Source organism: Xyrauchen texanus, chromosome 7 (assembly GCF_025860055.1).
Source record: "Xyrauchen texanus isolate HMW12.3.18 chromosome 7, RBS_HiC_50CHRs, whole genome shotgun sequence".
Classification (NCBI taxonomy): Eukaryota; Metazoa; Chordata; class Actinopteri; order Cypriniformes; family Catostomidae; genus Xyrauchen; species Xyrauchen texanus.
The window spans coordinates 37,893,104-37,918,115 of NC_068282.1; the positions used below are offsets into that span (position 1 = coordinate 37,893,104).

Sequence of the window (25,012 nt, forward strand, 5' to 3'; positions counted from 1 at the left end):
GTACACTTTGAGCAAAGTAGTAAGAGGGACATTATGGAGTCACTTGTGTTGGAGCAGTTCCTGCGAGTGTTATACCCTGAGGTGAGGACTTGGGTAAAGGAAAGAGATCCTGACACCGCTGCAGAAGCTGCAACATTGGTTGAGGCCTACATTGCTGCACGAAAGGGACCTGGAACCACTGGATATGCTGGCATCCTCCACTCTTCGAAGGGTAAGTCTGATGGGTTTGGGGTGGGTTCAAACTCTCAAAGTGGCCCTAAAATCTTTAAGCTCATTCATTCTAAACCCCCATTAGCCACAATGCCCCAGACAACAGTTAAGGGAGAGATTGTTGTATGTTATAACTGTGGTGAGCCAGGTCATACTAGGCCCTTTTGCCCACTCAAAAAGCCTAAGACAACTGGTCTTTGTTATATGCCGCGGCCAGAACAGTTAAGAACACAGACCGATCGGGAGCCAGTCATCACTGTACTGTTAAATGGTAAACCCCTTCCAGCATTGGTGGACACAGGTTGTTCCCATACTCTGGTACAGGCCCAATATATACCCAGAGATTCCTGGAGTGAAGGAGATACGGTAACAGTTTGTTGTTTGCATGGGGATAGCACTGAGTTACCTACTGCTGAGGTTTCTATTGAGGTCTGTAATCAGTCATATCTGATGAATGTGGGTGTTGCTACCAAGCTGCCCTATCCTGTACTGTTAGGTACTGACTTCCCTGTACTAGCGGAATTGGTGCAAGAGACTGTATGGTGTGGTGTTGTCACGAGAGCCCAAGCAAAGCAGCTTACTCAGGTTCCACAGCCCCAAGAAATAACATCAAACACACTGCGAGAAATGCCCTTCAGCTCGGAGACTAGTTTAGGTGAGTCACGGCCTACAGAGTAGGAAAGGCTGCAGAAACGCAGGGAGTGGGTTGAGGGGTTGTTGGAAACTTCAGAGGAAGCTGAAGAAGGGGCAGAAGAACCCGAACTCACTGAAGCAGACTTAGTTGTCCCAGGTAATCTAGCCCAACTTCAGCGTGAGGACTCAACCTTGACTGAATGTTTAAACCAGGCTGAGGAGACTGAGGGTGTTGTGTCTTTGCTCGGTGAGACTTTTGTGGTACAAAATAGTATTTTGTACCGACAGAGTAAGGATGATGGACTGCAGCTGGTAGTACCTAAGGCATACAGGAAGGAGGTATTAGAACTTGGGCAGTCTATTCCCTGGTCAGGTCACTTGGCTTTTATGAAGACATTAATGCAAATTGCAAAAAGATTTTACTGGCCAAAGATGTACAGTGAGGTTAAGGAGTTCTGTAAATCTTGTCCAGAATGCCAGCTCACTACTGGCCATACTCCTGCCTACGCACCCCTTATACCACTTCCTGTAGTTGACACTCCTTTTAAGCGAATAGGAGTTGACGTAGTTGGGCCTGTGGAAAAGAGTCAGAGAGGGAACAGATTTATCTTGGTTATTTGAGATTACGCTACCAGGTACCCTGAGGCATATCCATTACGAGAGGTCACAGCTAAGCAAATAGCCACTGTACTCCTACGATTTTTCTCTCAGGTTGGCATACCTCAGGAAGTGCTTACAGATCAGGGTTCAAACTTCATGAGCCACACCCTACAAAAAGTATATCAATTGCTGGGCAAAAAGAGAGTACGAACCACCCCTTACCATCCTCAGACTGATGGTCTTGTTGAACGTTTCAACCAGACCTTGAAAACCATGCTGAAGAAATATGTTTCTGACACTGGCAAGGACTGGGACAAGTGGCTTCCATTCCTCCTGTTTGCATATAGGGAGGTGCCTCATGCATCTACAGGGTTCTCGCTATTTGAACTGCTGTATGCTCACCATGTCAGAGGGCCTCTGGATGTATTGAGGGAGAGTTGGGAGGCCACTGATAAACCAGATAAGAAAAACATTCTCTCTTACATACTGAAGATGAGGGAGCATCTGCAGAAGACAACAGCCCTTGCACGAGAAAATCTCCTGCAGTCTCAAAAACGACAAAAAGGGTGGTACGACCGAACAGCCAGATCCCGTACATTTGAGCCAGGTGAGAAGGTCTTGTTGTTGTTACCAACGAGTGAGCATAAACTGCTGGCTAAGTGGCAGGGCCCCTACCAAATAAAGCGAAAAGTGGGTCCTGTGACATATGAGATAGAGATCCTATCCAGGACCCAGCCCTTGCAAATCTTCCATGTTAACATGTTGAAGAAGTGGTATGCTCGTTCAACACAACCAGAATCTACGTCTGAGGAAGTACCGGGAACCACAAATGCTTTGTTCGTGAGATCCGTGGAGGGAGAGGAGGAAATAGAGGAACAATACCTGCCTGGTCGTCAGGGGAACAGTCAGCTGAACTTTGAGCACCTGGAAGATGGTCAAAAGCTGGAACTTTTACAATGCATCCCAGCCCAACTCTTTATGGAGACACCTGGCAGAACAAACGTTATCCACCATCACATTACTCTCAAAGATTCCAAACCCATTCGTCAGCCAATATACCGGGTCCCAGAAAGACTTCTACCAGTTATGAAGGAGGAGTTGGAGACCATGCAGAGCCTTGGTGTTATTGAACCTTCAACCAGTGAATGGAGCAATCCCATTGTCCTAGTGCCTAAGAAGGATGGCAGTCTTAGATTCTGTCTGGATTTCCGTAAGCTCAATAGTGTGAGCAAATTTGACCCGTATCCCATGCCAAGAGTGGATGAGGTAGTGGAGAGTCTTGGAAGAGCGAAGTATCTCACCACACTTGACCTCTGCAAGGGATATTGGCAGGTTCCATTAAGTTCAGAGAGCAAGGAGGTGACCGCATTTAAAACACCCTTTGGACATTTTCAGTTCCGTGTCCTTCCATTTGGGCTTCACGGAGCTCCGGCTACTTTCCAAAGGATGATGGACCAGATCCTCCGGGGAACTGAGAAGTTTGCTGCTGCATACTTAGATGACATAATCATCTATAGCCAAACTTGGCAGGAGCATATGGGTCATCTGAAGGACGTGCTACTGAGAATTAAGAATGCTGGTCTAACCATCCGCGCAGACAAATGTACCCTAGCCAGGACTGAGACACAATACCTAGGGTATGTGCTGGGTCATGGAGTAATACGTCCACAGGTGGGGAAAGTGGAGGCCATCAAGAATGCAGAACGGCCAGTGACCAAGAAACAGGTCCGTTCTTTCCTTGGACTTGTGGTACAGGCGTTTTATCCCAAACTTCTCTGAACGAGCTGTTACCCTAACTGATTTAACTAAAAAAGACAAGCCAAATAAAGTTAACTGGACTCAGGACTGTGAGAGGGCTTTCCAGGACCTAAAGGATTCCTTATGCACAGAGCCTGTTTTACAGACTCCCGACTTTGAAAAGACTTTCACTGTGCAGACCGATGCTTCTGAGCATGGTATTTGGGCTGTACTGCTTCAAGAAGGTCAAGGTCAGCTCCAACCAATTGCCTACATCAGCAGGAAGCTCCTTCCCCGTGAATCCAGGTATTCCACAGTAGAGAAGGAGTGTCTGGCAATTAAATGGGCATTGGACGCTTTACGATACTACCTGGTGGGACGCAAATTCACACTTGAGACTGATCACAGAGCATTGGCCTGGTTGGGCCGTATGAGAGACACCAATGCTCGTATCACGAGATGGTTTTTAGCCATCCAGCCATTTGACTTTGAAATTTTGTACAAAGCTGGATCACAAAATTGTACAGCAGATTATCTCTCTAGGACACCTCAGGTGTCTGAGGAAGGGGGGAGAAGTGTCACCGGTTAATCTGGTGACTCTATAAACTTGGACTTACAAACATACACCCATTTCACGGATACTGTGCATTGCCGGCAATATTTACATCTGTGTACACATCAGTGGCGGCTGCTGGTCTTTCAAAGAGGGGAAGCTCATTTTCGGCCTACATTATAAACTTATTTACCCTATTTTTTGCACTAAATCAATCTTAGGTGTTGATCTGCCCTGCTGTTTAATTCAAATTTTTTCCTCGTAAGGAAGACTTTCAAATGGCTTCGCCAAAATCAGGTCGACAATATTAGCACCGTCTGCCATCATGCGCAGTTTCACCCGTATGACGCTAGCCTAGCCTACTGTATGAATGAATGAATGAACGAACGAATGAACGAACGCTCTAAAACAAAATATATTAAACTTGGTAAAACTGAAACAAGGAATGTGGTGTATAATTGTGTGAAATGTATTATGCAAATTGACTAGCAATTTCACCAAACAAATATAAAGAAATAGGTTGCAGCAGTTTGTCTTTCGACTACACTTGAGAAATCCGCGATGGGACTGAGCGCGAAATAGCTTCAGTGACTTCTTATAGTACAGATTCGCTGTCAATCAAAAGGAGATGCAGTCTTTCGACAGATCCACCAATCATCACGCGGAAGCCTGGAGTCCGGGCCAGCCCACTCCTCATTCACCCCAGAGACGCTGAGTGTCCGTGGGCGGGACATAATCGCAGCATTTATCCAATGACCGTCTATTTTCGGAGCACTGAAAAAAACTGTTCAGAGCAGCCCCATTGAAGTCAATGGACGCTCGGCTTCAACAGGGAAATGCACTGACGCTACGGGAATGTATGAGAAGTAAATCGAGTCAGCCGACCTGCTATATGTAATGCAGCTGTTTCTGAACGAACTCGTCTTCGAGATGAACGTGTTCTAACGCGTTTTTAGTCAATAAATTGTTTACACAATAGTACATATTTGACCATTATTTTTTTGACATTATAGGGGAAGCTAAGCTTCCCTTGCAGTCTTAAAGAAATCCCCACTGGTACACATCAGGAACGTGTTATGGATCTTTTGCTTTGTTCAGTCCAAAGTTTGTCACTGCTGTGTTTTGTTAAAGTTTGCAACTTTTTATAGTTTTTCTTAAAGTTTGTCATTATTTTCCTGTTTGTCATATAATTTGTTGTTAAACTCTTTTTCTGTTAATGGTTGTTGTTTTAGCTGTTTGGAAGGTTTAAGTGTTGTGTTGGGTGTTTATATTATTTAAATTGATTGTTACAAACGTTTTAGTTTTGTACCGCGGGTTGGTATGCCCTATAGGCGGGGCTTCAGCCTATAAATAAGCTTGCTGGCTTAAAGGATAGCAGTTTTTGATTGTGAACTTGTATAGTAAGCAGTGTTGCGAACGTTGGGCCATTTGGTTTAGCCAAAATTAGCACATTGTTGCTGTTTTCTTTTCGTTTTGTACAGTTTTTATTTATTTTTGTTTCTCCTGCACTGTAAATATTTTAGCACTCTCCAATAAAACACCATTTTGGATTTTGCAAAAATATATATATATGGGAGTGGTGGTGGTGTAGTGGCTAAAGCACAGGGCTGTTAATCAGAAGGTCACAGGTTCTAACCCCACGGCCACCACCATTGTGTCCTTGTCCAAGGCACTTAACTCCAGGTTGTTCCGGGGGGATTGTCCCTGTAATGATTGCACTGTAAGTCGCTTTGGATAAAAGCGTCTGCCAAATGCATAAATGTAAATGTAAATGTACAGCACGTCATTTCCTTTTTTTCCACTCCAACTGGTTGGCCTTCCTACAGTTACAATAGTGTTTTTAAAATTTATTTATTTTTTTTACCAAAATTGATTTGGAAACCTGCATGTTCTTTAGTGTGTGTGTGTGTGTGTGTGTGTGTGTGTGTGTATATAATGTTTGTATTTTTCTGTTATTTATATTTCAGTGATCTGACATCTTGTTTCGATGACAGTTACTGTACTTTGAAATGTGGAATTAAAACGCCAAATGGAAATTTGTCTGGTTTGATCAATCATTATTCTTGATAAACTGCATGCTATATATATATATATATATATATATATATATATATATATATATATATATATATATATATAATATATATATATATATAATATATATATATATATATATATATATAAATAAATATATATATATATATATATATATATATATATATATATATATATATATATATATATATATATATATATATATATATATATATATACAAGCGGCGGCAGATCGCTCGAAAAAAGCGTTTGCCTCCGACAGTCCGCCTTCGATATAACGGCGGCGGAGCCGCTTTTAAAAACGGCGGTGCGCCGTCAAACGTGTTTGCGATATCGCCATTCTGCCACTTCTACTGCCACCGGCGCACCGCCAGCGGCCCGCCGACTTATTGCTATCTGGGAGAGTTGCTTGACTGTAGTTTAACAACTTAAAATTATGAGTAGCGTGTAGCTTGTCAAATTACAATTTCAAAGTAGCTTCCTCAACACTGCCAGATACTCAGGTGATATTTCACCCCACGCTTCCTGTAGCACTTGCCATAGATGTGACTGTCTTGTCACACATTTCTCACGCACCAACTAATCCCACAAAAAGCTCTTTTCCAAGTTATCTGTTGTCCAATGTCTGTGCTTCTTTTTTTCTGTTTTCTGTTTTTTTCTTTGCATTTTGTCCCATAAGGCCTGCACCCCTGAGTCTTCTCTTTACTGTTGTACATGAAACTGGTGTTGAGCGGGTAGAATTCAATGAAGCTTTCAGCTGAGGACATATGAGGCATATATTTCTCAAACTAGAGACTCTGATGTACTTATCCTCTTGATTAGTTGTACATCTGGCCTTCCACATCTCTTTCTGCCCTTGTTAGAGCCAGTTATCCTTTGACTTTGAAGACTGTAGTGTACACCTTTGTATGAAATCTTCAGTTTTTTGGCAATTTCAAGCATTGTATAGCCTTAATTCCTCACAATAATGATTTATTTTATGCCATTGCCATTCTATTGCATACTGTGAGAACTCAAAAACAAACAAAGACAATGTTAAGCTTCATTTAACGAACCAAATAGCTTTCAACTGTGTTTGATATAATGGCAAGTGATTTCTAGTACTAAATTAGCAATTTAGCATGATTACTCAATGTAGTATGGGTAGCATGGTCATGTGTCTGTCTGCGGGAGAGGGAGAGCAGTAAGGCTCCTCATCTGGGTTGTGATTACTCTTAACTCCCATCTCTCTTACATCATTGCTCTCATGCTTTCTGCCCCCCCCCCGCACCCCTGAGTCTTCTCTTTACTGTTGTACATGAAACTGGTGTTGAGCTGGTAGAATTCAATGAAGCTTTCAGCTGAGGACATATGAGGCATATATTTCTCAAACTAGAGACTCTGATGTACTTATCCTCTTCATTAGTTGTACATCTGGCCATCCACATCTCTTTCTGCCCTTGTTAGAGCCAGTTATCCTTTGACTTTGAAGACTGTAGTGTACACCTTTGTATGAAATCTTTGTATGAAATCTTAGCATGGTCATGTGTCTGTCTGCGGGAGAGGGAGAGCGGTAAGGCTCCTCATCTGGGTTGTGATTACTCTACTCTTAACTATAAGAGTAATATATATATAATATATATATATTTAAGCAATATCACACGAGCAAGGGTGCGATATGGCCCTACATCAGCACTGAGTGCCGTAGGAAATCACAGCAGTGCTGATTTACGGACATATAGCACGATTGGGAGTGTGATATTGGTTATATACAACAATTCAATGGACATGTTAATTTTTAAAAATGGGGAAAAACCGAGTACGTCATGAAAACGGATTTGTGCATGGAACTACTTTATTAAGCGGTTTATCAGGTTGTGCCATTGCTGGTTCAAAAAAGCCTCCGTTAGTAATTTAAAAATGTCAATTCAGAAATAGTATCATGGCTTGTGCTGTTTCTATCAAGTTATTGGATAAACAAGGATGGATGTGCATGTGTGTGTGTGTGTGTGTGTGTGTGTGTGTGTGTGTGTGTGTGTGTGTGTGTGTGAGAGAGAGATAGAGAAAGAGAGAGACATGGAGTGTGTGTGATCACCTGTTGCCACACCCAAGCTGAGATGATGTCAGCTTTCTGGAGATCAGCTTTCTCAGTAGAAAAATAGCCATCCAAGCGGGGGATATTCCTCTCCATTCCGCGGTAGCCAGTGTGCAAAAGTCTTTCACTAAAAAGAAAAACTGAAATATCACATGGTCCTAAGTATTCAGACCCTTTGTTCAGTATTTAGTAGAAGCACCCTTTTGATCTAATACAGCCATGAGTCTTTTTGGGAAAGATGCAACAAGTTTTTCACATCTGGATTTGGGTATCCTCTGCCATTCCTCCTTGCAGATCCTCTCCAGTTCTGTCAGGTTGGATGGTAAACGTTGGTGGACAGCCATTTTCAGGTCTCTCCAGAGATGCTCAATTGGGTTTAAGTCAGGGCTCTGGCTGGGCCATTCAAGAACAGTCACGGAGTTGTTGTGAAGCCACTCCTTCCTTATTTTAGCGGTGTGCTTAGGGTCATTGGCTTGTTGGAAGGTGAACCTTAGGCCCAGTCTGAGGTCCAGAGCACTCTGGAGAAGGTTTTCGTCCAGGATATCCCTGTACTTGGCCGCATTCATCTTTCCCTCGATTGCAACCAGTCGTCCTGTCCCTGCAGTTGAAAAACACCCCCACAGCATGATGCTGCCACCACCATGCTTCACTGTTGAGACTGTATTGGACAGGTGATGAGCAGTGCCTGGTTTTCTCCACACATACCGCTTAGAATTAAGGCCAAAAAGTTCTATCTTGGTCTCATCAGACCAGAGAATCTTATTTATCACCATCTTGGAGTCCTTCAGGTGTTATTTAGCAAACTCCATGTGGGCTTTCATGTGTCTTGCACTGAGGAGAGGCTTCCGTCGGGCCACTCTGCCATAAAGCCCTGACTGGTGGATGGCTGCAGTGATGGTTGACTTACTACAACTTTCTCCCATCTCCCGACTGCATCTCTGGAGCTCAGCCACAGTGATCTTTGGGTTCTTCTTTACCTCTCTCACCAAGGCTCTTCTCCCCCGATAGCTCAGTTTGGACGGACGGCCAGCTCTAGGAAGGGTTCTGGTCGTCCCAAACGTCTTCCATTTAAGGATTATGGAGGCCACTCTGCTCTTATGAACCTTAAGGGCAGCAGAATTTTTTTTGTAACCTTGGCCAGATCTGTGCCTTGCCACAATTCTGTCTCAGAGCTCTTCAGGCAGTTCCATTGACCTCATGATTCTCATTTGCTCTGACATGCACTGTGAGCTGTAAGGTCTTATATAGACAGGTGTGTGGCTTTCCTAATCAAGTCCAATCAGTATAATCAAACACAGCTGGACTCAATTGAAGGTGTAGAACCATCTCAAGGATGATCAGAAGAAATGGACAGCACCTGAGTTAAATATATGAGTGTCACAGCAAAGGGTCTGAATACTTAGGACCATGTGATATTTCAGTTTTTCTTTTTTAATAAATGTGCAAAAGTGTCAACAATTCTGTGTTTTTCTGTCAATATGGGGTGCTGTGTGTACAATAATGAGGAAAAAAAAATGAACTTAAATGATTTTAGTAAATGGCTGCAATATAACAAAGAGTGAAAAATGTAAGGGGGTCTGAATACTTTCTGTACCCACTGTATATATAAACAGAATTTTTTGGAACTGAATATTGTCAGGTGAATATTTATTCTTGAATTTTATTGATTAAATATTGTGTGAAATGTTTTTAATTGAAATAATAACATCTTAAATGTACAACCATATGAAACTGCATCCCCCAAAAATACAAGCACTGTTATTGCAATGCAGTGCTAAAAATGTCGGTGCGTGTAGAAGCAGAGGTTACTCTGGGTCCACACTATGTATGCTGTGTATATGTTACGTGATATGTAAACAATGTCTTGTATGTAGTGTTTCTCTATATTAAATCAAATGTAATGTATAATGTTAGTTTAGCACTAGGACCTGTAAGAGAGATGAAATTACAATAAAGTTGACTTAAAGATAATGCTTTTATTTTTCAGTTAGTGCAATTCAGTGCTTAGCTGCCTCAAGCAACCCCGTAGATAGTTTATTAATAATATAATAATAATAATAATAATAACATTTATATAAATGTAACTTGGTATATATATAGTATATAGTAGGTACTATATAGTATATCATACTAAAGTGCCATATTAATTCTGTCTTAATTAAAAAAAAAAAAAAAAGAATAAAAAAGAGCAAGGACAAGGAGCAAGATTTAAAATGGCATGAGATATGAATGAAAACACTACAAAAGACTGCCCTAGGGGAACATGAATATTCAATTTTTCTATTTTGTTTTTTTTAAGTACATAAAACTTTGAAATGTTTTCACAAAATCACAAATAATAAATTAATAGAGGGATTATAATTGTTTCCACTTACGTGGGTTAATGTTATATTTAACCAACAGAAGTTCCATGTTTACAATGGCAGAAATGTGGGGGTTCAAACTGTTTTTGTAAAAAAGCATATCTTGTAAGATAATTGGAGGAATATTATCGATTTTTACCAACAGTCAGTTATGCACATCCACCCAAAATGTACTATGAAAAAAGGTGTTTACATTGGGAAAAAAAAGTATTTCAGAAAAGATAGAGCCATATGGATCCATCTTAAACTGATATCTTTTTTTGTAAATGCTAAATGGGAAGGTGAAGGATAAATTCTTTGCTGAAACTAACATCTCCAAGGCAATAATACTCAAGAAACCCAACAATGATACACATAAACTCATTTAATTAAGTTTGTAATTGCAATTATTATCTATTAGGACCACATGACAAATATTCAAATGTAGCAGAAAAGAAACAGATCTGGATAAAGAAACCAGTGGGCTCAGCCCTTTTCACAACCTTTAAGTGTAGTTCTTACACTACTACATTTATTATTAAATCATTGTAAGATAAAAAATGCCCATCATCATCATCATCCAATAACTCTTAAACAAAAACATATTCTCTTGACATACCAATCACTTTTTAAAAATAGGCTTTCTATTAATAACTATATTATTCCAAAGAGAGGAAACCAACTAATTTCTAGCTCTGAAATAGTAATATCATCTTCCAAATGCACTTTAAATCACTATCTATATATTTTAAGAAGGAGAAGAAAAATATCTCAGGATACCTTGATTTATATAGATTACCATGGAAGAAGCAGAGCCAACATGATTTAACAAAAACCTCTAATATACATTCAGGATACCAAATGAGAATTATCATAAATGTAACCTCATAATTCAGATTGCTGCAAAATTACATAATTTCTCCTTTGAATCTCACAATAATAATCTATATTTAATCTACTTTATTGTGACAAAGCATACATTTAGGCATTTTATGTTTGTGAGTAAATAAGTGGGAATAAGTGTAAGATGTAAGTTTAACTGCCCACTGTTTGGCATGTATTTGGCAATTATGTATAATGCATTTATAAATGAACAGTTAGTCATTAAATATCCCCTTTATAAATGCTTAGGAAACCTTAACGTATAGTGTTACTTTGCATCAGCAAATGTATTACTTAAATAATAAGAGAAAAGGCCTCTTTTGTGTTTCATCAACATTCTGAATATCTATTGATGTTTTGCAGAGCTCATGGGCTTGTACACCTTATATAGTGCTGAGTGAAGAGAAGAGGGTAGGATAAGATATATTATGACTATCTAAGATGAGAGTGGGAGAGTAGAAGAAGAGATGGGGAGTTTATATCATCTGTCACCTGAGGTTTCTCTGAAGGCTTCCAGAGAAGCTTTTGTGATGATGGAATTCCATTGCTCTTACACTGGCTATAAATAGGTTTAAAAGGAAACATCAACAGCCACCAGAGACAAAGCATTTAACAATTTATATGCCTTGTGTAATCACTCAGATTACAAAAGTTTAAATTATATAATGTTAATGATAGTGATTTAAACCTTTGCAATGATTTGAAGTTCTCTTAACACTGCATTGTTCCCTGTGTAACTTTTTTAACTGTATTCATCCACTTACTCACAGTGTTGAAATTATATCTAATAGCTGTGCTCTATCAACAGTGGCATATTTTCAACATTGAAAATGGCATCATCAATAATGACGCCATGCATTTACCAATGCAAGAGCAGAGGATCATGTTTCCTTCTGTTTCCAGAGATGGTACACAGTCAAACATCTCCTCCTCGCCTTCTCATGCCTTTCCTTTTAAAGTCACAAACCTTCCCCTCAATCTGTGCTAATCTGCTCATCAGCTTTAAGTGCTGCTCCTAACAATATTAGAACATGACATTTTTCTCAAGCTTTTATCAGTGCATTTACAAATTGCAGAGTAATGCAATGATATCAGTCCTGCAATTTATGGAATCACAGTGTAAATGTTCTTTCAAGTTCCCCTTTATATTGTATTCATACTGATCTCGTACTGTAGGTCAAAGGTTCTTTAGCTAAAACCAGTCTGTGCTTATCGAAATTCCAACTACTGCCCCGAGTGGCCGAAGCAGGATGTGTTTTTGAATGAATGGGCACCTCTGGCCTTCAGTTTCATGTGCTTGCAGGTCTTCACCAAAGGACTGTAAGGGGGGAAAGTTGTTTCAGAGTTCTCATCCATTTGTCTCGCTCTCAATTTCTTTTTTCACATTCCTTTTTGGCTTTTTATTGTAAAGGATAGTGAGAGACAAAAATGAAAATTAGGGAGAGAGAGAGGAGGGTATGGGATGGGAACATGGCTTAAGTTTAGTTCGAACCTGCATCCTATTTCTCTCATTTTCAAATCAATCAGCTCTGTTTTCTTGTGCCAAGCATTGAGACAGCTGGGCAGTGAGTAAAAGAGAGAGAATGGGACACATAATTTGGTGGTGGGATGTAGAAGGTGTCAAATGTGTTATAGTGAGAGTGGGGCTGAAGTAGAGTTTGGGGTAGCTGGAGAGGGAGGGGCAGAAGGGAACAAGCTACAAATAGCCACAGATGAGCATGCCCTGTGCTCACTTCTGTTTGTGTACTGTTTGTGTGCATTTGTTTGGTTTGGTCTGTCTTTCTTGTGTTCCACCATGAGCCACTCTCTCGCCTCATCCTCAGCCTCTTCATACCGCCGAACATTCGGTGGTCCCGGCTACATGACGGCACCCATGTCCCGTGCCATGTTTGGCCGAGCCTCCACCGGGGGGTCTGGCAGCTCTCGGATCAGCTCCAGAGTCTATGAGGTCACCAAATCTGCTGCTTCCTCTCCAGGAGTTTCAAGTTACAGAGCATCCTCCTCCAGTATGCCGAACTTATGTGCAGGCTTTACCCGCTCATACGGCGGGATGGGTGAGACGCTGGACTTCAGCCTGGCTGACGCACTCAACCAGGAGTTTTTGCATACACGTACCAATGAGAAAGTGGAGCTGCAGCACCTGAATGATCGCTTTGCCAACTACATTGAGAAGGTTCGCATGCTGGAGCAGCAGAACCAGACACTGGTGGTCGAGGTGGAGCGGTTAAGGGGGCGGGAGCCCACACGCATCGCTGACCTGTATGAGGACGAGATGAGGGAGCTGAGGAGAGAGATTGAAGTGGTGACCAACCAGAGATCACGTGCAGAGGTGGATCGGGACAACCTGGCTGATGACCTGCAGAAACTGAAACTCAGGTAAGATCGGGATAGTAAAAAATAAGAGATTAATGGAAGGATAAGAGACGTGGCTAAATGAAAATTTTGCCTTTTTTACTTTGTTGTTAAAGCTGACAACCCTCTCTTAATATGTGTGGTTTTGAAACACACAGTACTTTAAATATCAATCCAGAGTCTTTCAGAGCCAACAGGGTAACACATATGATCTCTCCCTGTCATAATTATCTCACAAACACTCAGCAGAGATAACACAATCTGAAAATAACACAAAAATTCAGTTTACCCATAACACCACGTGGACTATGTAAAGAATATTTTCAATTTGCCATAGTTTAAGAAGCATGTGTGTGTTCATGCATGTTTCATGGATTTAGAATGTCAGTGTATTTACATCTTCAAGTTATTTCCTCAGTTGATGAAAGTTTAAAAGATTCAAGAGTTCAAGCAATATTCTGTGTCCAATACAAATTAAGGTCAATTGATGGCATTTGTGGCATACTGCATTTTTTATTTATTTTATTTTTAAATAGACTCAACCCTTGTTTATTAAAAAAAAAAAAAAAAAAAAAAAAAGCACAAATCATGGTTACAATAAGGCACTTACAATGAAAGAATACAGACTGTTTCAAAAGTATAGCCACAAAATGTACAGTATGTGTTAACATGATTATAGTGTAACAAAATTGCTTACTAACCTATCTGTGTACTGTACTAACTGTATATGGTTGAACGACAATAAAAATCACTTGACTTGACTTGACTGTGTTAAGTTATATCCAATATTACAACTTCGTTGTCATTATGGCATAACACGGTAAACACTGTATAAATCTCTGATTTTATCACACTAAAAAACATGTTAACATTGTTAATATTTACGTCTTGTGGCTATACTTTTGAAATAGTGTGTATTTTAACATTTATTGACTAGTAAATTATTTTGCTCCCAAATAGAATATCATGTGTAATCATGCAAAACAATGTTTATCAAGTAAAAATGATATGCACATTTAGAAAAACAGATTTAAAGGATGAGAATATGAATGTAATTGCCCTGATCTCTATTTGATGTGGGTGTTTACATCTGGAAGATGTATTTTGAACCTTGCTTGCTCATCTGCAATAGGTCTATAAGACTTTTCTCGGGTGTCAATAAGACATTCAACAGATGTCTTTGAGACCTTCATTATTTTGAATGTTTGTAAATCTGATTTTTAAAAGATGTTTAGCAGATTGTGATGCTTTCCAGATAAAAAGATCAAAAACAGAATCTTGAAGATGCATGTGTGCTCAGTGTTGGTGTAACATGCTACTGTAATATGATTACATTTCCGGGAACACAGTAAAGTATCACGTTACTTAAAAAAATTAAGTCATCTGATTACAGTTACAGACGTGAATAGAATTACGTTAGTTGTATTACACATTTATTGCTAAGAACAATAATATTAATTAAGTAGAATGTATTTTAAAATGCATTACGTTCCTATGTTAGTACATATGTGTGTTGCTGTGTCAGCTAATAAGCAAGCACTCTAACAAACCACCAAAACCAAAAAATGTAAAAATTCTAAATCAGACATTGAGTGGTTATTAAAGGATTAAAAAGTGGTCAGTCTCTTTTATAGTGGATGCTTTTGTATTCCAAAACACATTGTTTACAATAGCCTAGCCTTACTTCTTAATCAGGAGTTAGTCAGTCTAAAAGCTTTGGCCGCCCTCCACTGTCCGATGAGAAAAGTGTGTGTGTGTGTGAGCATCTGAGTTTGTTGCACACCCTCTGTCTATAAAAGGAGAGGAAAGAGGTTGGATTTAATAAACATGACTTGCATATCAAGTGTCTTTTCTTTCTCATTTTCACACTCTCCAGACTTCAGGAGGAGATTGCACAGAGGGAGGAGGCAGATAACAGTCTGGCCTCATTCAGAGCTGTGAGTCCCCTACATCTAAACCTTTAAGAACATACAAACCAGAGCAACCCATTTTTTTAGGCCTCTCTTGACTTGTTTGATTTGTTTAGAAGCAATTAAAACATGGCATAGTTTCAATTGGTATCACATCCACTCACAGGATGTAGATGCTGCGACTTTGGCCCGTCTGGATCTGGAAAGACGTATTGAGACACTACAGGAGGAGATCGCCTTCCTCAAGAAGATCCACGAGGAGGTCAGCCCATCCTCCCATAATAATATTCCTTTATTTTATCTTTGGATTTTCTATGTGTTAAGTGGCAACACACACAAACCATACAGAAGCTGACATTAGCTTGTTTCTTGCATTTGCTGTGCTAAGAGAGTGAATCTCAGGGCTCAATTATAGAGCTGCATATGTTTCTGGAGATTACACAGCTACTCTAAAATACAGCATGACAGGCTTATGTTACAAGGCCAGTTGTGTGTGTGTGTGTGGATGTTTGAGATTAGTCCTGCCTGTAGTATTATCAGCCATACTTTTTTGTTAAAACAAGCACAAATACATACACAAAAGCGTTTCCTTTCTCTGTGCATAGGAAATCCGTGAGTTACAGACACAGATGCAAGAGACCCAAGTCCAGGTCCAGATGGACATGTCTAAACCAGACCTGACTGCTGCCCTGAGAGACATCCGTGCCCAGTATGAGGGTATTGCTGCAAAGAATATTGCAGAGGCCGAGGAGTGGTACAAGTCAAAGGTGAGAGAGAGGTGTGTCCAATGTTCAAAATGAACACTTGGTAACCTTATAAGGAAGTGCAAAATATTACATGGTTTAATCGAATTTTAAGAGCAATACTCTGACACACGCTGATGTAAGTGACATGCACAATTCAAACCAAACAGTTCACTAATAAAACATCTATCTTGACTTTCGCGGCTCCAACTTTTACTTTAAAATTAACATTGTAGGTTAATCAAGTGTAAAATTCCATGTAGAGAAATAAGATGTTATTGTTACCCAATGCATCAATATTAACTAAAGTGATTTGAAGACATTTTGAGAGATACCAAAAATGTTTGTCAATGTGGCAGCATGAGGAATATTCCTTGCATTAATCTGTCCTTATGAAAATATGAGGAACAAAGTCAAAATGGGTCTCAATTCTTTTGTTAGAGCTACTAGACTTGATTGAAGCATGCTTGCTCATCTAGATGTTTTGTATGTTGGTTTCAAACACTAAGTTCAAAACCCCTTTAATTAGTATAATTTTTGTGTATTCCACCCTCCAAAATAAAATTTCCCAATAGTCATATTTATTTTAGCTCTTGGTTTAAAACACAAACATACGTAGAAAACCACATTTCTATACATTCAGGCAAGGGTCAACTATATTATGAAGGTAGATTTTTTCTGAAAGGTTTAAATATGTAAGCCTTTTAAATATGTTTTCACAAGTGTTTTAAAGGTAAGAAATATAATTGTATACATTTCTTACCTTTAAAGGGGATCTATTATGCAAAATTCACTTTTACATGGTGTTTGTACATAAATGTGAGTTGGCAGTGTGTACACAACCACCCTACAATTATAAAAGTCCACCCACTCCTCTTTCTTATATTTCTATTAATCAAAAACAGTGTGTCAAAATGAACAGTTTTCGTTTCTGCTCTAAAGTGACGTCACTTTAGTGCAGGCCTCGCCAATGACTGGTGACGGACTCCACCCAATTATCATAGATCCTCCAGAGTGAGCTACACACAGTCCGCCATTTGTTTTCTGTGCTGGAGCAGATACAGTGAGAAGAATAATGTCTCAGTTTCGTAAGCATCATAAGTGTTCTGTTGTTGGCTGTAAAAGTTAACATAAGAGTCTTCATGAACTCCCGGCATCAGAGCCACTGAAGACACAGTGGACAAGTTTTGATTTTGAAGGAAATATGCCCCAAAACATACAAAAATGTGTTTGTTTGTGCAAATCATTTTACACCGGACTGCTTTGTGAATGAGTGTCAATATAAAGCAGGATTTTCAAAAAAATTGATTCTCAAGCATGGATCAGTAGTTTATAGTTTATTTGCACATATAACATTTAAAATACTACTTTACAAATCCATTAACGGAAAACAACAGAAAGAAAAAACATACTGTGCGGGAGAGAGTGAGAAGACCATGAGGTCTTATAAAACCACCTCCCCAAAATCTCATTAAATGGACATAAAATTACATGATCAAGCAAGACAATACAATCAATACATCAATCATTTTAATATAACAAATTAACAAGATAAACTTAATTATATGTTAACATTTTTTTCAGCTCTCTTTTAAAAGAGTTTAGAGTGATTTTAGTCTTTAAAACGGGGTCTAAATGATTCCAGAGGGAAGGCCCTCTGTATTTCAGTGTAGATTGATTAGCTGTAGTTCTACAAAAAGGAAGATAAAAATCTTTACAACGCCTTGTGGAATAGGCATGAACATCAGAAGAATAAATGAAAAAATTATTAAAAGCTCTGGGCATAACATTTGTCATATTCACATACTTATACATAAAAATATTTATGCAATAGATGTTAACATTAAATATTGTCAAGATGTTATATTTTATGAATAGCAGAACAGATGATGACAATCTATTTGAATTACTCATAATTCTCAAGAATTTCTTTTGTATTAATAAAATCTTATTTAAATATGTTTTGCATGTTGCGCCCCAAATAATATTACAGTACAGAATGTGGGGATAGATTAAACTGTAATATAATGTTTTCATACATGAAATATCAATTAAAGAGCGAACTCTACTCAATATACCAACAGATTTCATTATTTTTCTGCAAACATGTTGAATATGATATTTCCAGGTTAGTTTTTGGTTGACAATGACACCTAAAAAATTTGTTTGGTTCACTTGGCTAATTTTTAAACCATCAATTGATACCTCTATGTCCTGGCAATCTCCATTGTTTTTTTCACTAAAAATCATAAAATTAGTTTTTTGTATATAGTACCAACTGTGCATGTTCCAGCTTTATATACTGAAGATGTAAGTATCGCTCTTTATATTTTGTGAATGTTTGCAAATCGCCATTACGAATGTGCTTGTTAGCTGATTCCATGGCTAATACAGCTAAAGTTACCATTGTCTCTGACTGTATTCACGGAGACCAGAGCTATGTCGTTATTTTTTAGCTTACTGTCTGTATAATTCATAACCGCAACTTTATTATGCACAATACAGTGAGGTGATTGTATTATTGAAAACTATGTACATTTTCTGTGAACATAATCAGATCAGAATCAGCTTTATTGCCAAGTATGCTTACACATACAAGGAATTTGTCTAGGTGACAGGAGCTTCCTGTCTACAACAATACAAACAATACCAAAAACAGCAGCAAGACATAGGTAATTAAAAACAGAAAAGAACACAAAATAAATAATTATACATATACGTACATACACTCACCTTCATACATACCCACATACACACACGTAGTACAAATCTAATACAATCTGTTATATAAAGAACAAAAAACTGTATATTATGTACAGAGCAATGTAAGTAATGGCAGAAGTGGATATGTTGGATAATATAAATTAAAATAAAAATTAAGAGAGTTGTACTAAAAGTATAATGTTTACTTGTAAAGGCCAGCACATCTGCACAACATATCAGTACCACGAATGACGTTTGTTGCCAGACTGTCTCACCACAGCTGTATAGTGTCAATTAACCATTCAGAAACGTCCTGGTTCATTCTCACACTTGTGACTTCTGCAGGAGTCTCTCCTTCATCATTGTCCGACTCTGGTTCATACATATATGGCAGAACTCCGGAATTTACGCTGTCAGTCATATGGTTCTGATTTGTTGTTGCTATAGTAAATGTAGTATGCTGTAGTGACCGTCATCGGCGAGCCTCTTCTTTTTATATAAACTTTTTTTTGGCAGTTTCTGTGAAACCTGCTAAACAAACATTAGCTACATATATATGTACATTTGTAACTAAATAGCAATAACTTTTGTATTTTGTCACTTGTGAAAAATCCACCTTAAGTAATCTGAGGCAGAGAACAGACCTTTTTTTTTTTTTTCAGCGCAGTTCACAAGCTGTAAAGACACAGCCCTCTTCCTGAAAGGGGGTGGGGAGCAGCAACTCATTTGCATTTAAAGAGACACACAAGAAAACCGTGTGTTTTTATTCCCCCCAAAAAGGGACATTAAGAACACAGTATAATATGATCCGTGGGGTATTTTGAGCTGAAACTTCACATACACATTCTGGGGACACCTGGTACTTATATTACATCTTGTAAATAGGGGCATAATAGGTTTCCTTTAAAACACAAGTGACAACATGCCCTGACTTCAATGAAAAATACATTTGTCCTAAATACATATTTAAACCTTTCGGCAAAATCGACCTAATATATATATATATATCGTGAAGGAGTGAACAAAATGGCTGAATAAAAACACATTTATTCACACACGATGCATTTTCCCGGACAATTAATTACGCGTTTGAAAAAGTCATCTTTCAAAAGTTTTTCCCCCCCTGTTTCATTAGTTAAAATAAATTAAAAATAACTTTCGAAGTTTGAAATCAAGGTTTCTTGCTTCATTGTTTAGGCTTAACCCTAACCCTGCTTAACGAAAATTACCTTTTAGTACCACCTAGCGTCCAACCATCGGTAATACCGGTGTTCGTCTGTTTTCATACCGCTCAAAATGAAGAGAACCTGCTGATCTTTGGCATCTGTACTTTCATTACCAGGTGTCAGACCTGAACCAATCAGTGAGCAAGAATAATGATGCCCTGAAGCAAGCGAAGCTGGAGACCATGGAGTACAGACACCAGATCCAGTCCTACACCTGTGAGATCGACTCCCTCAAGGGCACTGTGCGTTTATCCTTTGTAGCTCTCTGGTGTGCATACAGCTGTTTTCCCTTCTGTTTGTTTTCATCTTTTTTCTCTCTCTCCCTCTGAAGAACGAGTCTCTCATGAGGCAGATGAGAGATATGGAGGATCGTAACGGTCGAGAGGCTGGTGCTTTCCAGGATACTATCACTAGACTGGAGGCTGAGATCGCAAACATGAAGGATGAGATGGCACGTCACCTGAGAGAATATCAGGACCTTCTCAATGTTAAGATGGCCCTGGATGTGGAGATCGCCACCTACAGGAAGCTGCTAGAAGGAGAGGAAAGCAGGTACAAGTTTGACAGATCTGCTTTTACTGTTTTTACATTTCCAGTCATTTCAAGAGTATGTGATTAAAACTTTCCTGTGTTTTTACGGATGGATTATTGTTATTTCATGTCTTTCTTCCTCTCTCATCTTAAAGGATTGTGATGCCCATGCAAGCCTACTCCACTATAAGCTTTAGAGGTAAAACCTGAATCACTTGAAGTGGTGTGGATGTGTGTATTAGGAGTGGCCACAGGGAGGCGTTTTGCAAAGTTTAGCAGTAATCTGATTAGTTTTAGCTGAAAATTTGTTCAATTTTGTAACTTTTCTATGAGTGACATAAACAGTGAATTTACTGTATGTTAAGTATTGTGTATGTCTTATTCTTTCCAACAGAGACGAGTCCAGAGCACCACCAGAGAGCCTCTGAAATGCACTCAAAGAAAACCGTCCTGATCAAGACCATTGAGACATGTGATGGAGAGGTGTGACTGAGACACACACACACACACACACACATTCTTATGAAGACTCTCCATAGACATAATGATTTTTATGGTGTACGAACAATAGATTCTATCCCCTGAACCTCACAAAAAACGTTCTGTATTTCTACATTTTCCAAAAAAATAAATTATCGTTTTGTATGGTTATGTGATTTGAATTATGAGGACCCCTCCCTACGTATGTTCCTCATTTATTCCCCTTCATACAAATTATCAACCCCCTCTTTAGGATGATTTAGAATAACTTTGCATTCGTCATCATAATGTTTAAAGGAAAAATTCTGTCAATTTACTCACACTTAACCGTCCTTCTATTGTGGAAGCTGGATCCCAACACAAAAAAATAAATAAAAGAGGTATCTCCCAATTGTGACTTTATAACTCTCAATTGCAAGATATAGTTTGAATTACCCTTTATTATTTTTTTTATTCCATTGCAAGATCAATGCACCATAATCTATAATAATCTCAGTCCATCTTTACAAAAGAATATCAGTTGATTGTGACTCAATTTAAAGCCCAAAAAAGGACCAAAAAGTAGAAAATTATTTGAGAACGTGGATTGGCCCAAGTTGGAAAACCAGCTAATCAGAAAACTTCTCTGAATTTGCATGATAAGGTTTTGCTGACATATCTTTGGTGCTCAGGTTTAGGTGAGAGGGCGTGTTCTAATTCTGTGGCTAAATCTGGTGAAAGTTTCAATTTACGAATAAAATAAGGTCTGTGGTAAACATTACTTGGACATTTTGTTCAACAACATAAATTACACACTTTCATACCTCAAACTTGAATTTTGAAAACATATTGAATTGCATCCGTTTTTTAAAGAACACAAGGTGGCTTCAAAATTCAGGGTTGATGTATGAAAGTGTGTATTTTATGTTCTAGAACAAAACATCCACATATCGTCAAGTAATGTTTACCACAGACCTTATTTTACTCATAAGTTGAAAACACCCCATTATAAAAACACATCAATTCTGAGGGAACCCATGGTGAATTAGTCTTCCGGATTCGCCAACAAATTGACATCACAGCTGAACAGCTCTATTGCATGAATGATGTATCAGTCTCAACCGTTTTTAAATCACATTACTACTCCCTACAGGTGGTGAGCGAATCTACACAGCACCAGCAGGACATCATGTAAACCTCAGACAAGGAGCAGCAAACTAAAGAAACAAACCAGGACAAAAATAAAAGATTTAAGACAGTTCATCATATTCTGTACTTTTCCATTTTCACAGATCTTAATGGTAATACGAGCACATCTGCATGAGTGAGAGGAGAAAGGTGCCACTTTTTTTTCAAATCTGTATTTTTAGTAAGCGCATTTGTTTACATCATTGCATACATGCAAGGTAGTTTATCCTTTCTTAAAATTTTAGATTAGCAAAAGAAGATGGATGGAAGGAAAGATGAGGTTTGGAAGGGAAGAAAGACCAGAGTCAAAAAGCTAAATAGGCAAAAATGAAATGATTAACTGTGTCAAGCATAATAAAGAATAAACTCAAGACACCTAAACTGACGCCTTCTATTAATGTATGTTGTGTGTCTGCTCACCTGAACATGACTATGAAAATGCAAAGACAAAAATAGAAAGATGACTCATAGATCACAAGAGACGCAGTGAATTAACATAGTTTACCATAATAACCAGGCCCATTCTAACACATGCTGTTGTAATGTGTCAAAAGAAAAAGAAAAACTGTTAATGTCAGATTGTCAAAGGTTTCATTGCTTGAGGACTTTTGTCTTTAAGACCACACTTTTATCAGACAGGAAACTAAAAAGAAAACATGACTCTGCATTTAAAACAAACAAACAAACAAACAAACAAACAAACTAATAAATACAACCAACCATTCAACTGCCAGGGTTCAGAATCCCTTGAAAAACAATCGATTAGAAACAAAGCAACGTCAAATAAATATAAGAGGCCATGTTGGAATGTATATACTAAATGTGCCTTTTATGAACATAACATGGATGTTTCTGCTTTGCAGAAATGTACTACTAGAATAAAGTGGAATAAAGAAGAAAAAAAGCAAGACAGAATGGCAGACACGGTTCTTTTCTTTTGTTTGTTTGAAGACAGATGTGAGTATGCAATGTGGAAAAGAAACAGGACCGTTATGTCATGCAGTTTTCTGCAAAAAATTACGGGGGTCTTTGTAAAAGGAAGTTAGCTCCTTTGAGAAACTGGCTCATCAGTCGTGTCCTCCAGTGCACAAATGTTCACTTGCATGGCACTGCAAACTATTATAATACACAGCAGTAACTGAACAGTCGTGGTGAAGTCCCTGTAGGTGAGCTTGCCACAAAAGTGGACAAATCTCTGGTTTTACACCATCATTCGGTGTCATTTTATTTAATATGTTTACCCTCCAAAACATTTGTGTTCTCCCTGAGTATCATCTTCGCTCCTTTTCAACAGCTCCGTTTCATAACCAGACGTTCAGCTCCGCATCCCAGAGTTGACCAGTTGGCTCTGATCAGCAGTAATATGGCTCTTTACTCTACAGCCTTTCTGAAACAAGGCTAAGGAGTTTTATTCTCCTGAGAGAATTTCTTACTGGTGTCTCAAACAAGGCACCTCTGCTCACTGGTATTTGGTACAGTCCTGGACTAGAATGTGGGATCTCAAAGTACACAGAGTGGTAGAATCCACAGATTTTACAATGGGAGTTGGGGACGGCTGACTTTAAAATGACAGTCAACCATACAGAACAAGATTCAGACAAGATTCAGCACCAACTGATGTATTCAGTGAGCAATATTGCGAAACACTGATGAAAGGTTAACACTATTTCACCATACAGACATTAGAAAATAATTTAAAATATTGGAGCCCAGATTAACTTTTCACAAATGACCCCATAATATTTTCAATATGATGTGAACACAATGCCACAGCTCAGGCACATGTTCAGGTTTGATTGTGTTTGAAATATTGTGGATGTGTGAGAATGATGTGGAGAGAAAGCAGCTCTTTAATACAACCATAGTCCTGGAGTGATGCACCCAGTTTTTAGTTGCATCCATTCTCTGTGAAGAGCTTAAAAAATTTTTTTTCAGTTCTGTTTTGTTTTTGTGAGGAGCTGCTCAAAGTCAGAGACCCAAACCTCTATATGCATCGGACTGAGTGAATCCAGGTCAGGACAGCACCAGAGTAGCAAGATGTGTGTGTGTGTGTGATGTTTATATATCTGTTTGTGTGCGAGTATGCATGTGTGGTCAGACCCGAACATGCGGTCCGGCCCCAGATGTGAGGGGCACAGTAGACCCACAGTCATAGTCCATATCCACACTTGTGTGACCCATCATTAACCCGCCCACTGGATAAGCATGCCCATCCACATGCCTTTCCCGAAAACTCTGGATGTAGCTCTGGAAGAGAGAGAAAGAGAGATAAATACACTTCAGAAACAAACAGACCAGGCTAGCATGAATAGGATTGTGTGTGTTGTTGTTTTTTCTTCACATTTGTGGGACACCAAAGCCCCAAAGAGCATCATAAAGAGAATTAATAAATATTGTTTTATTTCACATGTAAAACATTTACATTGTTAAAGGTTAAAGTTATTAAATAGTACAATTGGGTTATTTTAACAAAACCTGTAAAATAAAAATAATAATAATAATAATAAAAATAATAATTTGCATAAAGAAAATGAAGCCTACATTTAGAACCATTAAGATTCTTTGCATTGTGACATTATTTTCAGGACAATGTATCCCCTGATTCTCCAATTACTGTAACACGTCCAGATATTGAACTTTTACTATTCCCATTGTTTTCAATGATGGTTTTCATTACCATAACACAGTACTTTTTTAACAGTATTATTGTTAAACAGTGACACCCCCCCCCCCCAATTAAAATCAGCAAAAATGAAAAGGTAGTGCCAAGAGTTAATTTAAATTCATGACCTTTTTTTTTCATGCATATATTGT

At 38.6% G+C, this 25,012-nt stretch overlaps 2 protein-coding genes across 3 annotated transcripts in view; one reads left to right on the forward strand and one right to left on the reverse strand.

Annotated features, from left to right (window-relative positions):
* The first annotated feature begins 12,798 nt into the window (after positions 1–12,798).
* On the forward strand, positions 12,799–22,582 carry desmb (desmin b). The gene is made up of 9 exons (XM_052130334.1): positions 12,799–13,462; positions 15,315–15,375; positions 15,515–15,610; positions 15,954–16,115; positions 20,137–20,262; positions 20,352–20,572; positions 20,707–20,750; positions 20,946–21,034; positions 22,164–22,582. Exons 1-9 carry the CDS (start codon positions 12,882–12,884, stop codon positions 22,203–22,205), a joined length of 1,422 nt encoding a protein of 473 aa, XP_051986294.1. The 5' UTR covers positions 12,799–12,881; the 3' UTR covers positions 22,206–22,582.
* A 197-nt stretch (positions 22,583–22,779) lies between these two features.
* tmem198b (transmembrane protein 198b) overlaps positions 22,780–25,012 on the reverse strand; it is a 47,680-nt gene continuing 45,447 nt past the window's right edge. For both annotated transcript variants that reach the window (XM_052130337.1, XM_052130335.1), the window contains one exon: positions 22,780–24,445. In XM_052130337.1, the coding sequence (XP_051986297.1) occupies positions 24,293–24,445 (153 nt within the window). In that variant the 3' untranslated portion in view covers positions 22,780–24,292. The remainder of the gene's footprint in view (positions 24,446–25,012) is intronic.